We start from the raw sequence: 16,443 nt of genomic DNA, 5'->3' as shown, positions 1-16,443 counted from the left end.
AATCAATTAAATTAACATAAAACACCTCTCAGTGTTTAGGATCAAGTCTAACGCACTTCCATGGTCAACTTTCCAACCTCCTCCCAGGCCACATTTCCCCTCCCTCACTACCTTCCAGTTAACTTGCTTCTCCTTCAGTTTCTGGAACATGCCAAGATCGTCCTGCCTCGGGACACTCTACATAAGCTGTTCCCTCTTCCCAAGTTGCTGTTCTCTAGGTTCTCATGGGTCAGCATTTTCTTCTATTTCAAGTCTTGGGTTCTGGGTCATCTCTTCAAAGAAGCCATCCCTGGCCACCCTACATAAACAATTTGTTGAATAAATGCCTCTCTCTCTCACTGGGCAGGCAGGGCAGGGTTTACATCCCTGACCACCCAATCTAAAGAAGCACCGCCCTTCACTCTCTTTAGGACAATACCCTGATTCACTTCTTTCATAGCACTAGTCACTATTTGAAATTACCTTGTTTGTGTATTTTCTTAGTTGTTTACTGTCTCTCTCCAGCTCAAGGGTTTATCTCCATGAAAGCAGGGGCCATGTCTTGTCTTGTTTCTATCTTCAGCTACCCAGATAATAAACATTTGTTGAGTAAATTTATGCAACATATACTATAGACCACACACTGTGCTACAGATTTTATAGATAACAACTCTTTCAATCCTCACAATAACTCAATGAGGGAGATTTTTTTTTTTTTTTTTACCTAAGTTACAGTTAAGGAAAAAGAGGCAAGGAGCGGTTGAAGAACTTGCCCAACTGACAGAGCTGGAATCCCAGACACAAGGTTCTTAGCTACAACGATGCTTTTTATTTTATTTTTATTTTTTTAAAAAAAGATTTCATGTATTTATTTGACGGAGAGAGACACCCAGCGAGACAGGGAACACAAGCAGGGGGAGTGGGAGAGGAGGAAGCCGGCTTCCCGACGGAGCAGGGAGCCCCATGAGGGGCTCGATCCCAGAACCCTGGGATCACGCCCTGAGGCGAAGGCAGACGCCTAAGGACTGAGCCACCCAGGCGCCCCCAACGCTTTTTAGATATATAAACTCACAGATGGATGAAACTGACTGATTAAATGAACGAACTCATGGAAATATGAATATAAACGTTGATTTTTTTTTTTGCGTCTCCATATTCCCCAGATCTGCCGCAAGGGGGCGCTCTCTCCCAGGTCTTGACGCCAGTCCTCAAGGCGTGCACTCCCTTTGCGTCTCGGGCTCGCGCGCGCTGCCGCGGCACCGGAAGTGACTGAGCTTGCAAGTTCCCCCGGTCTCTTCAGGGGAAACTGAGGCCGGCTCATTCGGAAGAGACAGCGCGAGTCGTCAGCCAGGTAGGCCGGCCCGGGTCCGCGGCGCGGAACTTGGCCACGAAGAGCCCTCGCGTCTGGAAACGACCTGGCCAATGAAGGGGGGATGTGGCCCCCCACGGCTTGCGGGGCTCGCAGGTGAGAGCGCCGCCTCCCCTGTGCATGGCAGGCGCTGCGCCCAATGGGAGCCCTCGCCGTCCCGCTTCTGTGCTGACTGGGCTCTCTGATTGGCTACGCCGGGGCGGGCCGCCGGGGGCGAGACCCCTCCTCCCTGAAAGGGCTAGGGGGCGCCCCTGAGGGAGAGCGGTTGCCTGGCAACGGGGCGGTGGCCTGCCGGGTACCCGGCCTAGCGCGCGGGAGAAGCAGCCAGGCCGCAGCCCACCCGACCGGGTCTCCGGAGAGGTGCACTCCCCGGCCCCCAAGCCCTCCCGGGGGCGCCAGGAAGCCGCCTTGGGCCTGTCCTCAGGAAAACGTGGTCTCAGCTGTTGTGGTGGGGGGAGGCTCGAGCAGGCCTCAGTCCCTCTCCGTGACCCGAGGAGAGGCCCGGCGCCTCACCCTCACCCCGTCTTTGTGCAGGGCGCCGGCGGCCATTGTGTCCGTGCGGGGTATGGAGGACCCGGCAATCCCCCACCACCGCCGCCACGTCCAGGGCCTTTGGGGAATTCAAAGAAAACCAGCGGTGTTTCTGGGGGGTCCCCGGCCGTCAGCCTCCCGGAAAGGCCCGGGGATGGCCTTTCCGAAGTCAGACCGCAGATCCGAGGCAGTTTTCCCCTCCCTCTGTCCCTTCTCGAAACCTTGAGCCCCATTGAGAAGTCCCTTCAGGGTTTCGGAAGCCTTACCCTGAGCTGGTACTTAAATAGAAACAACAACAACAACAAAAAACCTAAACCCCACACAGCCACCTCCGGGAGAGTTCTCCTGGCTCCCAGTAGGAGGCGGAGAGCCAAGGGGCGTGCAAGAGCGAGGGGGCTGGGCTCCCGGGTGGCAGGAGGCCGCTGCCGAGTGGCCGCCCTCGATCCGGGCGATGGAGGAGGAAGCAAGCGAGGGGGCCGGTTCCTGAGCTTCGTAATTCCTGTGTCGCCTTCTGGGCTCCCAGCCTGCCGGGTCGCATGATCCCTCCAGCCGGAGCTCCTTTTTTTGCCAGCGGCCGTGAGGCCGGCTGAGTTGCCGGCATCCCGGCTGCCACCTCTTCTCCCGACCTATGTTACAAAAGATCTTCCGGGGGTTGCACCTGCCTGCGGTTGCCTGAAACGGATTTGAATGTAGGTGGTGCGGAGGTGGGGGTGGGGGGCAGACTGCCCGTGGGGGTGACTTTCTGAGGAAGGCATTTCGGAGAAAAGGGGGTGGCTGGGGAAAAAAAAACAAAAAACCGGTGTGGTGATTCAGAAAGAGCCCACGGGTGCTTTCAATTTGACTTCATTGAAGTCTTTTGGAAGCTAGACCCAGACCTTTCTAAGAGCCACAAAGAAACCAGTTCTGGTACCTCGAAGGGGAATGGGATATTGTAGGGTAAATGGCATGCATATTAATTTTTTTTTTTTTTTTCCTGAAGCTCTTTCTCTCCCATCAGAACCCTGTCTTGGCTTTGGAGCTCAGAAGAGAACCACTAAGCAGAGACCAGACTCAGTGAGTGAGCAGGTGTTTTGGACAATGGACTGGTGGAGCCCATCCCTATTATAAAGATGTCTCAGAGCAACCGGGAGCTGGTGGTTGACTTTCTCTCCTACAAGCTTTCCCAGAAAGGATACAGCTGGAGTCAGTTTAGTGATGTGGAAGAGAACAGAACTGAGGCCCCAGAAGGAACTGAATCAGAGATGGAGACCCCCAGTGCCATCAATGGCAACCCATCCTGGCACTTGGCGGACAGCCCTGCGGTGAATGGAGCCACTGGCCACAGCAGCAGCTTGGATGCCCGGGAGGTGATCCCCATGGCAGCAGTGAAGCAAGCGCTGAGGGAGGCCGGGGATGAGTTCGAACTGAGGTACCGGCGGGCATTCAGCGACCTGACATCCCAGCTTCACATCACCCCAGGGACAGCGTATCAGAGCTTTGAGCAGGTAGTGAATGAACTCTTCCGGGATGGGGTGAACTGGGGTCGCATTGTGGCCTTTTTCTCCTTCGGTGGGGCATTGTGCGTGGAGAGCGTAGACAAGGAGATGCAGGTATTGGTGAGTCGGATCGCAACTTGGATGGCCACTTACCTGAACGACCACCTAGAGCCTTGGATCCAGGAGAACGGCGGCTGGGTAAGGACCACGCCCCTTGTATGTATCTCTCCCTTGGTCTCTGGTCAGAGGGATGTCTAATAGCCTCTCCCCATATCTCTTTCTGTTGTGATGGGTGATTATTGGAGACTGTTAAGGAGATGTGACCGGCCTTGTTGCACCACAAGAGGTTAACTGTTCTCAAATACAGATGACCTACTTCTTGAAGGACCAGGCATCTTTCATTCTGGCCACCCTCATGACCCCACTCTTTCATACTTGCGTTCCAGTTTCTCAGCAGAGGAAAACATAGCCTGTGTGTTTATTTGGCCCCAAATCTTTGCAAGTGGAAAGTTATTCCAGTGTTCCCCCTCACCCTGACAAAATGGCTCACCACAGAAAGGGCTGATGAGTGTAATGCCTCCGAGCCCCTCCATTCTTATTCCCCCAGGGATGTCAGTCTTGTCCTGGGCTTCCCTCCCACAAATCAAGTTCCCTTTATTTCAGAGTGTGCATACATGTTCCTCTCCTCTCAGGGCACGGCCAAGGCAGAAGTTCCCGCTGGCTTGGGCGGCTGCAGACTGTCAGATTTTAGGGCAGTGTAAGCTGTGCCAGTGGGCCGGTTGTGTTTGTGCTGCACCCCTCTGTTCATTTGCTCTAAAGTGTGCAACTTTCTGCATGGTTGGCCTGTTTGCGGAGCTCTTGCTGTGTCACGCATTAAGCCCGGGGACTTTGCACCTCACTGCCTGGGGTTGGTTGGGGAGCTCCAGCTGTTCTGCCTGCTGCATTCAACATGGCCAGGGCCCTGGGGCCTCTTCACGGAGCGCTGTTGGCTGGCAAAGCAAGAACCTGGTCTGTGGGGCTGTCTGGGATATGGAGATTCAGTGACAGACTTCAGAAACAAACTGACATAGGGTTAGCCCTGTCACTCAACCAGCTGTGTGACCTTGGACAGGCCAGTTTACCTTGAGCCTCAGTTTCTTCCACTAACCAGAAAGGCGGCGAGCCCTCTTTGCCTTGCAGAATATTGTAAATCTTGGAGCTTATGTGAGCAGTGACTGGCACCAGCAAGTTTCTGTAGTAGTTATTATTGGTTCCAGACGCAGGAGTCGTGCCCTCATTCCTTTCCCAGGGAGGGAGAATTCTCTTGCCCATCACCAACTTAGGAGCAGATAGTGGTGAGAGGTTCTTTACCAGTGGTCATTGTAGGCGATTTTTGCTCTTCTGCAGTGAACTCAGTCCTAACATCCTTGCTTATCTCCCTGTCTAGGGGAGATGCAGGGCTTATGAGAGGTATTCGGTCCCCTCAAAATACCCAGAAAATTGAGCAGGCTGTGGAAAATAAGTCATCTATTGAGGGAGCTGAGGTGGAAGGGGCCTTTGCACCACGGGCTCAGGAATGTCAAGAATGCAAATTATCCATAGGCTGGGCCTAGGGCGTGGCACTTCAGTTTACCTCTGAGCGAGAGACCGCCTAGTTTGCCCGTCCCCCTGTCTTATTTCCTATTTCTTTGCAACTTCATTAACTCTTCCTGCTGCTAGTTCTTGTAAAATACAAAGAGGTCAAGTCAATAGAGGTCAGATGACTGGGGTGGGGTTGGGGGAGGTAAAGGTGGAGAGCTCTCGAGCTAAGGCTGACCGGACTTGAAAGCCATTCTGTAAATGAACTCCCTGGGGGGATAAATGATTAAATAGTTCCTGTTGGTTTGTGTGATGACCTCGCTGGTTCCCTCCTGCTTTGATTCTCTTTAGGGGCAAATATTTGTTCAGCTGATTGCATGAGGGACAGGATTCCAGCACTTTAGACACAGGCACTGAGACATCTCCTAGCAGAGATGTGGGCCTTGTGCCCACCTTGCCTGACTATTGTCTTTGGCCAGGGGTGCTAACCAGGTGGGTTGTTGCCAGCTATTAACAAAAGGCAGTCTGGGAGAGGTGCCTGTTCTGTCAGCCAGCCTCTGCAGCGGGCTACCAGGATCAGAGAATTGCCAGTCACCGCGTATTGTATACAGAAAGAGGTTTTAGACACAGCAACACAGGGCAGGTTAATTAGATCACCCCTGAATTGAAATTCCATCTTCTGTCTCTTTGCTCAAGATTATTTTCAGAGCCCGTTAGACAACATACCATATGTTACTTCCTCTTGGTGAACGGAGGGGATGTGTGCGGAAGCCAGTTATGTCAGCACCATTTCTGGGCACACATGCTCCCTGAGACCAGGAGGTAAAGAACATTTGAGTAGAGGTCCTTTGGATAGAAGCTACCCACACACTTCCCTGTCAAGCACCATCCTATTTGAGCTGCACAGACTGGCTACCGCAGTGTCATCTCAAAACCTTCCTGGAGGCTGTGGCGGACCAGGAGTGTAGGACATATGGGCCATAACTACCCTGGGATATGCTCTAAATTTAGCATCCCTACAGAAAAGGGGAAGGAAATGAGCATTTATGGAGTATATTCTATGTATGAGACATTGTGTTGGGTCTTTTACTTAGGCAACCAAAATTTACTGAGCATCTACTATGAAGCAGACATTGTGCCAGGTGCTGGCAATAAGCCCCACATGAAACCTTCCCTCGTGGAAATGATGTGCTGTTTCATATATCCCACACAATAACTTTTCAAGGTAGGTGGGTTTATTCCCAGTTTACATGTGAAGCCCCTGATAGCTCAGTGACTGGCTCCAGGTATCCCTCAGCCAGTTAAGTGACCGAGTGAGAATTTGCACCTAGGTTGGCCTGACTCTGAAGCCTAAAGTCTTTTCCATTCGCATCAGGTTGTCCTAGGAGTAATAAAGTGACCCAGACATTCTGGCACAGAAAGGCAGAAATGCTGTTGGGCCAAATAAAACATGCCCGTGGAGGTGGTCACTCTCGTCTGTGATCCTGACATTGTTCAGGAAGCCGCAGGTAGAACAGTGCCTTTGTTGGCAGTAGCAGGTTCCCAAAGGCATGTGTGTAGTAGCCTCAGATTCTGGCGTTGGTAAAACTTGAGTAGGCATCAGGGTTTTGCCCAGTCAGAGTGTCCGCCTTGTTAATTCTTTCATTGTTAAACCCTCTCAGGCCCTGCATGTGGGGAGAAGGTGGCCTCCTTTAGATATATCTACTTAATTGTGGGTGAGCTCCAAGGACTGGAATTCCACACGTAGCCACACCACTGCCTGCCTGGAGTCACCTGGCAAGATGCCGAACCTGTTTGTCTCTCTTGTCCATCCATCTCTCCTACCTGTAAAATAGAATAATGACAGCCACCTGCCATAGCTTGACCCTAGTAAAGAATCTAGAACAAAAGCTCTTCCTGGGCCTTAATTGTAGGGTGGAAGCACTTCTTTTAATGAGTGGACCATCTGCCTCAGAAAACTGAACTTTGGCCCCAGAGTTTCTCAAGAAACAAAGCCAACTCCTGAGATACTCATCTAGAATGGAGTATGATATGACCTTCCCTGTAGGGACAGAGTGTTTTGGGGGCTTTCCAGTGGGAATGTGGACAATTTTAGGGTGAGGACCCAGGTGGGCAAGCCATTTTGGGATTATAGTCCCTGGGAAACCCCTTAGCTCGATGGACAGCCATTGTCGAGAGCAGTGAACGGTGTGTGGAGAGAGGAAACATAATTTGGCCTTTCCCAGGCTGCATGGTTCTGTGGTCTTCTAGTTTCTGTAGTTTCTTCTTGCCTATTCTGGCTTCTTTGGCATGGGTGGGTATATGCTAGCTGAAGCACCTCAGTGACCTTTGCAGATCTCAGCAGCTGTTGGCAATTCTGCGGTTTTCTTGGGGAAACCCCATTAGAAACCCCAAACGTGGAAATTTTTAGTAATCTCATTCAGGTCCCAAAGTGAGGTAGAAAGGTCTCAGGGACTCCACCTCAAAACACCCAATTCTTCTGGATGTAGATTTGAGGTTGCTCTTGAAACTCTGTCACCATCACAGGATTTTCCAGACTTCCTGGGACTAATTTCCCCAGTGGCCCCATAGAGCCCTTTCGCTTCTGGTAGAAAATTACCCAGGTGTTTTTTCAGGGGGTCCCAACAGAACCCAGAGGGTTTTCTTGACTTTTGTGTGGGCAGTCACCAGATTTGTTTGGGCTGCAGGAAGCAGCAGTTGTCAGCTGTCCTTTCCCCACCAGGTATCTGTGCTGACGCCAGCGGGCTTCCGCATTTTCCAGCTCCTCAGCCTTTTATCATGGGGCTTTCTTTGAGCAACTGTGGTCTTGTCTGGGTTTGGTATGGATAGATTTAGGGGTAATTCTCAGTGAGCTGCTCTTCAACAGAGGTATAATCTCCTACTACCTTAATTAGCAGGGCCCTGTCCCTACCCCCAACCTAATTCCAGAGTCCTCCCTAGGGACTCCTCTTTTCTTTGAAGGAGTCACTCTGCTCCTGGAGCAGCTTCTCTTCTGTCCCTCCAGCCGACAGTCTGTCTTCCCCATTCCCAGTTGGCAGACCTGAGTCAGACAATCCACTGGGTCTTTTTGTGTAGCCTGGGGAAGAGAAGACTCAAGAGAATATGATCACCAGTTTCAAATATCTGGAGGAAGAGGAGCTACGCCTTTTTTATTGGTAGAGTACCCAACAGAACTTGTTGGATAAATGAGAGGAAGATAACAGTGGTAGCATGAACTTAGTGTAAAGAAGACATTTCTCACACTATTATATCTCTGCCAGATTTAGGAGTTTCCTGAAGTGGCGTCCACATCTTGTACACACTTGTTTCCTTAGCACTGAGCAGAGGTCTTGGGCATAGCAGGTACCTAGTGAAAGAAATGCCCACCAAATTTCTGAAGAAACAGACATTTATCAAACCAGAATAATAGTAATGGGAATTTTAACAGACCTGATCATTCAGTCATTGATTCAGATGATATTTATTGAGCTCCTACGTCCAGGCTGTCCTGGGCATTCGGGGTACTACTGCCTTAAATTAAGTTTGTGTCCTCGTGAAGCTCACATTCCAGTGGGGAGAAACAGACAATAAGCATGTAATTACATATGTAAAACATATCAGGTGATAGTAAACACTATGAAGAAAATAAAGCAGGTCAAGGGCATGCCTCCCAAGGGAGGTGGGGCTGCAGTTTTAAGAGAGGTTAGGGAGGGCATCACCAAAAGGTAATGTTGGAGCCAAGACCTGAAGAATGTGGCTAGAGAAGAAATAGCTAGAGGGAAAGTGGTTAAGATTGAGAGGGGAGATCGCACAGGGCGTTACAGGCCATGATGAGGACTTGGCTGTGGATGAATGTGGATGAATGTGAGAGAGGCCAGGAGAGAGTTTGTAGCAGGGGTGAAGTGATCTGAATTCTGGAAGGGCGGCAGCCAGGAACCAGTGATGAGGCTGGTTGCAACTGCCAGGTGAGAAGGAAGAGTGGTTTGGATCAGGAGGCTGAGGTGGAAGTGAGTGAGAAGTGACTAGAGATTACGGCCAGGCTTACACATAGTGTATTGATGGAAGCCACATTTTTAACCACTTGGAGGTCATGAAATCAAGGCTAAGTAAGCTAGATGTTCTTTAGGGATAGTTCTCTTCAAATGTGGTATCCTGAATGGTCCTCCTCCATTCTAGCAATATTTCGGTCTGAGTAACTGCAGCATGTCTGGGCCTCAGTCCCAGCTCACCCAGATCTAGCTGTGTGACTTTGGGCAAGCTCCTTCAGTTCTCTGAACCTTGGGGCAAATAATACCTGCTTCATCAGGTCATGGCAAAGACCTGATGAGGCATGCCTGAGATGTGTAGAGCCTGGCACATGTTGGTATCATAATTCTTATCATCTTCACCACAGAACTCACATCAGAAACTCATTCAGCATCCATTCTCCTTTTTTGGACTGCATGCCGCTCCAGCACATCTTCAAGGCAGACGGGTCCTAGCAGTGTTCCATCATGGCAGCAGCTCTTGGTGTTCCTGTAGTATGGTGGTACAAGCACGGATCTTAAGAGTCAGGATCCCCGTTCTGCTGTCAGCCTGCTCTGACTCACTGTCTTGCCTTAGCCAACTCACTTCACCCCCAGGCTCTAGTTTCCACCACATCTGTAGGATGGAGGGTTGAAGTGGACAGTCTAGGAATCTTGGTTGTCACTGGTCTTAAGCCTTGTGGCCAGTTCCACCATTAAGGCCCTATTTCACGTTAGTTATATTTGAGGATGGCTCTTTTCTATCAACAGCTAGAACACTTTAACTGCAAAAATTAAGTAATCCCAGTGTCAGTGTAGGGTAGTTTCTCACTGACCCCGCAATAATAATAAGCCACATTTATGTAGCACTTCACAGCTCAGAAAGCGCTTTCATATCCACCATGCCTGTTCCATGCTTATAGCCACCCAGCAATGTGAGTCAGGCTCAGAAAGGTGAAATGGCTTGCCAAGGTCACACATCAAAAGGAAGATGCTGGGTTTGGATTTTTGGATCTGCATGTGACCACTTCTTTGCTGTGTGACCTTGGGCAAGTCTTTTAACTTACACCTTGTTCTGAAGACTCAGTGAGTTAATCCATATCTTAAGGCCCTTAGAACAGTGACTGTTCGTATCAGAAGTAAACAGCAGCCGCATCCTAGGCCTCCTTCTGGCTTCCCGTTTATTACATATTGATTTTTGCAAGTAGTGTTTTTGCAGAAAGAAACCACCTTTGGGACCTTCTGGTACATGGTTTCATCCCTGCTGAGACTCTAGTCCAAACTGGAGCCTTACAGCTAGCTCCAAGCTACAGGGCTTTTTGGGCAGACTCCAGAGCTCCCCTCGGAACTAGAGGTTTTTCTCTCGCTCTTCAGGAAATGCCATTGCAATGACTTCCATGGACTGCTTCCTGTCCCAGCCCTGCAGCCGATTCCTGCNNNCGAGAGTGTAGAAACTGGAAAGTCATGTCCCTAAAGGCTCCCCCCTCCCCACAAACCCCTTTTTTTGGACATGTCCCTCCCTTTCCTCTTGTCAGTTACTTTCTTTGCTCCCTCCCCGTTCACCCTTCACCTAGCTTCTCCCTCCAGCCCTTGTTCAGCCCCGCCCCGCCCCTTGCTGGGGGGCTGGTCAGAACTCTTGAGCTCTTCTCCATGGCTCCATCACTCAGTAGCAGTTTCAGTCTGGGACTCCCCCTAGAGGGACATTAAGCCTGTCACTTGCAGTGCCTTGTATCATCCGTTAACCCTGAGTTCCCTCAGAGGTCCCCACCCCACCCCGCACAGGGTGGAGACTCCTGAGATCTTAGAGGTTTGGCACATGTAAATCCTGCCTCTTGGAGATTGATGAGAGAGGATAGAGTGAAGTGGAGCCGGGCCCTCCCCCCTCTACCTTTCAGGAGGAAGCTGGAAAGGTTGAAAACCTTGTTGGACAATCATCTGAGGAATGGGAGCTAGCTTGGGAGGGGATTGGAACGCACTCAACTATGCCTCAGATCCTTTGTTCCGCTCATGAAAGGGAAACATTCCCCTCCCTCCTCCCTGGCCACACACACGTGCCTTTGTTCCCCCCGGTCAGGCGGAGCCAGGAACACAGTGTCCCCTTCCAAGGAGCCTGACTTGCCTCCCCAGAGGCTGGCCTCCTGCTCAGCAGGACTGGGATTTTAGCTCAGGAACTTACACCCCCCTCCCCACCCCTCCCATCCTTTCCTTGGGAGAGCCTTTCTCTCAGAAGCTGAAAACTTGCCTATGAACAGCTGTCCAGGGACTTCCCTGGAATTATTCCACGGGATGCCCACATCCCAGGATTAAACAGTCCCTCCCTCTTATTCCACTTGGTGATTAATATTATTGTTAATGTTACTATTAATAGTACCTAACATTTATCAAGTGCTTACTCTATGCCGGGCATTGTTCAAAGTGCTTTACATGTATGTATTTATTCCATTCGCCTAGCAGCACTTTGAAGATGGAACTATTATTATCCCCATTTTACAAATGAGGAAACTGAGGTAGAGAGAGGTTAAACAACTTATGCAAGGTAGCATGGTTAGTAAGCAGCAGAGCCCCTTCCAAGCTCCCACTTTTAAATACTTCATTTCTGCCCCCACCCCCTCACTGTACCAGCTAGATGATGGTGGGTGTTTATCCAGTGCCACTTATGTGACAGGCCTTTTACCAACATCATCTCTGTGTTACTATCCCAACAACTTGATTATTACAGGACACTGAGATTTGGAGGGCTTAGTTAACAGAAGGCAGAGTCAGGATTTGAAACCAAGATCGCCTTACTCCAAAGCCCATGTTCTTTATCTGTACCCTCCTTTAAAACCCTACAAGGTTATCGTCATTCTATGGTTGAGAAACCATATGTCTGAGGCTCAGAGAAAAATGACATGTGCTCAGGGCCTCATAAGCTAATAAATACCAGGGCAATCCGGAATTCAGACTCAACATGACACCGTCATCACTTTGCTGCGTTAGTAGTCTGTAGCATGAGGATAGTAGTTATTATGTGCGTCTGAACGCTTTTTTATAATTTACCAGACTCCTTTGTATACGTCATTTCACAGTGAGGTAGGTGAGGTGGGGTATGTTCAGTCCCATTTCAGGGAGGAAACTAAGGCAAGGGGGCTTGTCCCACAGTAAATGGCAGAGTCAGACTTAGAATCCATGTTCTGACTTATAACACAGTGTTATTGATCATGCCTGCCTTCCCTAAGGCTGTTCATTGCTTGGGACTGTCCTCTGAGTTTTGTTTCATTTGTTAAATCAGCAAATACTGATGAATGCTTTGTATGTGCTAAGTGCTGGGGATACTGCGGATACTGTGGTGAGTGGATCTGGGTCCCATCCCTCAGTGGTCTGTTTCCATGCCCCATTCCTTGGGCCTTGCTGGTACCCTTCTGCCATCTGAATCAGGCTATGTGTATCACCCATCGACCTCCTCCATTGCTGGACACACCAGGCAAGGTTCATGATAGTTGGTGTGTATTGACCACCTCGCGTACACCCATAGGTAGAAGTCTTGAGATTTGAAGTTTAGCTTGAGTTTTTGCTTGTGCTGTAGTACTAGGCATATCAGCTTCAAATTCTCACCCTTAAATCTGAGAGAATAATACCAACCCATCAGAGTAAGCAAGAAAGTGAAATGCAAAAGTGTTTTTTAATAATAACAACAGATATTGTGTGTTGATTGTTTGTTCTGTGCCAAGTGCTATGTTTATGCCCTTGACAAATCCTCACAACTGTGTCAAGACAGAGAATCCAGAGCTTCCAGAGGCTCTGTAACATGTCCACACTAACAAGAGGCAGATCTGGGTCTTGCACTCAGATGTATCTGGTGCCAAAGCCTACCCTCAAGCCTCAAGTGTCACTACTGCTTTGCAGGTCCGGACTGGCTTATTTTACCCTGAGTTCCTGGCACGGGGCCTGAGGTAGGGTAAGGGCTCAGCCAGCATCTGCTCAATGAACATGAAGGGTTATTTTTAGATGCAGGTTAGGTGACAAAAATGTCTCTGTCCCTAAGGAAGCAAACTCATTTGCAGCAGGAGGAATAGACCAAAACACTCCAGGCAAACTGTGCCAAGTCTGTGGTGTAGTTTCCAGAAGTAGAAGAGGACAGACCCACTGGCTGCATCCCACAGGTGCCCTGGACCTCTGCCAAACCAGCCCACTTCCACCATCAGCTATTCAGTTGATGACTCGGTCCCAAGGCCTCTGCTTTCAGGCTGCATCATCAATATGCACCTTCTCCCTTGCCAGCTGCATCGCGAACCCAGACCTGCTCTTCTGTGCCAGTAGTGGAAAGTGTCAGGAAGGGGAAAGACCACTAAAGGCTTGAATAATAGCTTTCTCAGCAGTGTAGCTTTGTGCTCAGTTCACACTGAGTCCTCAGTTTCCCCATCTTCATCCCTTAATGAAGATAATAGCAGTCTCTTTCTCCTAGGTGTACTGTGTTTCTTCAGCCTGGATCACTCTTCTCTAGATCTGATCAGGGCAGTCATCTTACCATTTAGGTCTCAACTTAAGTATCACCTCTCAAGAGGCCACCCATGTTTACATGTTTACTGTCTGTCTCCTCCAGTAAAATCTAAGCCCCCAGAGCGTAGGGGTTTTGTCTCATTTTTTTTCCTTCATCCCTAGCATCTAGCCGAGTGTTTGGCACGTAGGAGACACTCAGCAAATATTTGTTGAATGAGTGAGTGACCCTGTAGCCCACCTAGCACAGTGCCTGACATAGTGTGCTCGATGTTAGGCATCATTATTACCCATTAGGAAGATGTGGACCATTTGAAGGCTTTCGGTAGGTGGAAAGAATGTAACGAGGGCAGCCTTGGTAGGTAAGAACCACCCAGGCAGATCTGGAGGGTAGAAAGTGTATGATGCATTTGGGAGGCAGTGAGAAGGCCGACTGGCTGAAAAGGGTCTGGGGTGTCAGTAAAGCTGGTCAGGGAAAAGGGAGCAGTGACTAATGGTGGAGGCTTCAGGGCAGAGGGATGGGGATTTTTGACAGTACAGGTGCGGCCAATGAGGAGAGGCCCAACACTGGAGGGATGCAGCCAGGTCTCCAGTAACCCCTGGGAAAGAGAATCCCTTGCCAGCTGGGGCACAGCAGGCAGAACTGCAGGGAGATAAAAAGCCAGAGGCACCTGCGACCTGTGGATCAGGTAGACTGCCCTGGTTGTTATTTTGGAGCTCTGGGCCAGGTGCAGATTCAAAGGCTTGATTGAAGCCTTTTGGCAACTCTTGTCTCAGCAGGGTAAACATCACCTGTCTCTTGCCACCTGTGGCAACAATGCCAGGAAGGTACCCCTAGGCAGGCCCAAAGGGGCCCAACTTTCTTGCTGCCCTCATGGAGCAAGAAATACCCACCAGGAGAGGCCACTCTTTTCCTGTCCTACAGCTCCCTTTCTGAAGGGCTCAGGTGGCAATGATACCTCCTGCCCAAGAGGCCCCCATGGTTCTGGCCCATGGAAGGCAGGGGCAGGGCTTTGGGAGCCGTTGACAGCTGGGCCCAGCTGGGGGAAGGGGTCAGTTTGGGAGCAGGTGCAGATTTCAGGGAGGGCGGGGCCTGAAGGGAAGTAGGGATCTTGGTAGACTACAAAATTTCCCTCCCCATCCCCCAGCCACAGCTGGCTTCTCTAGGAACCTGATGACCTAGTTACAATGCTTAGAAATTGTTAGCTTGGCTTGCAGTGTAAGGCTGTACCAGTCTCTCCTCTCTGAGGCTTCTTGGGTCCAAAAAGTGTCCTGGCATTCCCCCAAGAGGGTTCCATGTGAAGGACATGTACCGTATCACATGTACAGACTTCTTGTCCAGTCAGGCTTCTCCCTTCTTCCCTGATGTGCCCTCCCACCTACCCAGTCCCAGGGAGAAAAGCCTGCTCTGCCCCCATCCCTGCCTACTTCTCTCTCTGGGGGGTTGATGGGTGGCACATAGAGGTCACAAACTTCTTCCCTGGAGGTTTAGCAGAGAGGGAGAGACTCTTATTGCCCTAGAAATAGCTTGAGCATACCTACCCATTTCCTCCTTACCCTCTCATCTGTGTGAGGTTCAGACTTGATGGAAGGGGGTGAGGAAGAATCTTCTGGGGGCTCCAGCCCTCCCAGGCAGTAGCTACTCCTGGTATTCCTGGTGTCTGCCTCTCCATGGCCTCCCTAGGACAAATTCCATCAGTTAAGAGTTAGGTACAGAATTTGCAGAATCAATTACTGAATGCTACTTGCTCTGTAGTTATCCTTGGACAAATTACTGAAGTCTTCCCAAGCCTTAGTTTCCTCATCTATAAAAAGGAGATAATAATATATAGTGGGTTTTTTTTTTCTTTTCTTTTTTTTGGGGGGGTATAAAAAGGTGGTTTTATTAAAGCACGGGGACAGGACCCATGGGCAGAAAAAGCTGCCTATAGTGCTTTTCTTGAAAGACTCTTGGAAGCATGAAAATAACTGGTAAGATACATGGAACACTTAGCATGGAGCTTGGCATATAGTAATTACTCAGTATGACAGCTACTATTACTGCTGTTGTTATCAGTGTCTTTACAGGTGATCAAGTTGCTGTGATCACTATTGGAGCTACTGTCCAAGAGCAAACTTTTAGGCTGAGAGAGTATGTGAATATCCTTTGAACCAAGAGCTTGGAGATTTTAGGATTCCTGAAGCTGAGGACTATGGCCCATAACCTTGTTCTCCACCTCCTTCCTCCACAAGTGCCCCAAGTCATGCTTTGCACACAGTAAGTGTTGCTGACCTGGCATCTGGCAATAGGGTATATTTTCTTCGATCTTTGCCAAGTGCCTCCAAGAAGGCAGGGTCCTCCTCCTCTGCTTTATTTACTGCTGTGTCCCTAGAACCTGCCACAGAACCCGGAACATAGAAAGCACTCAGTCATTATTGTCAACTGAGTGAAAGGCTTAGTGAGTTGAATATTAAAATACATAGGACTCAGGGTGCCTGGCTGGCTTAGTCGGTAGAGCTTGCGACTCTTAAATCTCGGGATTGTAAATTCAAGCCCTTGTTGGGTGTAGAGATTACTTAAAAATAAAATCTTTAGGGGTGCCTGGGTGGCTCAGTCAGTTTAGCGTCCGACTGTTGGTTTCGGCTCAGGTCATGATCTCATGGTGGTGAGATGGAGCCCCGCATGGGGCTGTGAGTTCAGCTCGGGGTCTACTTGAGATTCTTTCTCCCTCCCCCTAACTCCTTCCCCTACTCAGTCTCTCTCTCCTTCTCAAATAAACAAAATCTTTAAAAAATAATAATAAAAATAAATAAAGTACATAGGAGCACACCTAGCACGTAGTAGGTGCATGACACGTATTTGAGTGATTAAAGAAGGTATTGTGAGGACTCAGTTTTTCCAGGATGGCTTCACTCCTTGTTTGCTGTGTGGCCATAAGCCTCTTGCCCAAGCTCTGCCTGTTGCCTCATCTGTTGTAGAAAGATAAGACCCGCCTTGCCTCCTTCATGGGCTAGCTGTGAGACCCAGAGAGATGATAGATGAAAAAGCACTTTGAGAACTATAAATATTTGGTCTTGTTGCTGCTCCTTGACC

The 16,443-nt window shown here is 49.7% G+C and overlaps 1 protein-coding gene across 5 annotated transcripts in view; it reads left to right on the top strand.

Annotated features, from left to right (window-relative positions):
- Positions 1 to 1,220: 1,220 nt before the first annotated feature.
- Positions 1,221 to 16,443, top strand: part of BCL2L1 (BCL2 like 1) — a 48,881-nt gene continuing 33,658 nt past the window's right edge. Inside the window, exons 1-2 of one of the 5 annotated variants that reach the window (XM_040638128.1) lie at positions 1,221 to 1,330; positions 2,859 to 3,570. In XM_040638128.1, the coding sequence (XP_040494062.1) occupies positions 2,989 to 3,570 (582 nt within the window). In that variant the 5' untranslated portion in view covers positions 1,221 to 1,330; positions 2,859 to 2,988. Of the gene's footprint in view, positions 1,445 to 1,677; positions 2,569 to 2,858; positions 3,571 to 16,443 lie in introns of those variants that run through there. The other 4 variants (XM_040638127.1, XM_008703238.2, XM_040638126.1 and 1 more) reach the window with 4 other exon arrangements.

The sequence above is a fragment of the Ursus maritimus genome, unplaced genomic scaffold, assembly GCF_017311325.1.
Source record: "Ursus maritimus isolate PB19 unplaced genomic scaffold, ASM1731132v1 scaffold_22, whole genome shotgun sequence".
NCBI classification, from domain to species: Eukaryota; Metazoa; Chordata; class Mammalia; order Carnivora; family Ursidae; genus Ursus; species Ursus maritimus.
This window is presented reverse-complemented; position numbering and strand designations above follow the sequence as displayed.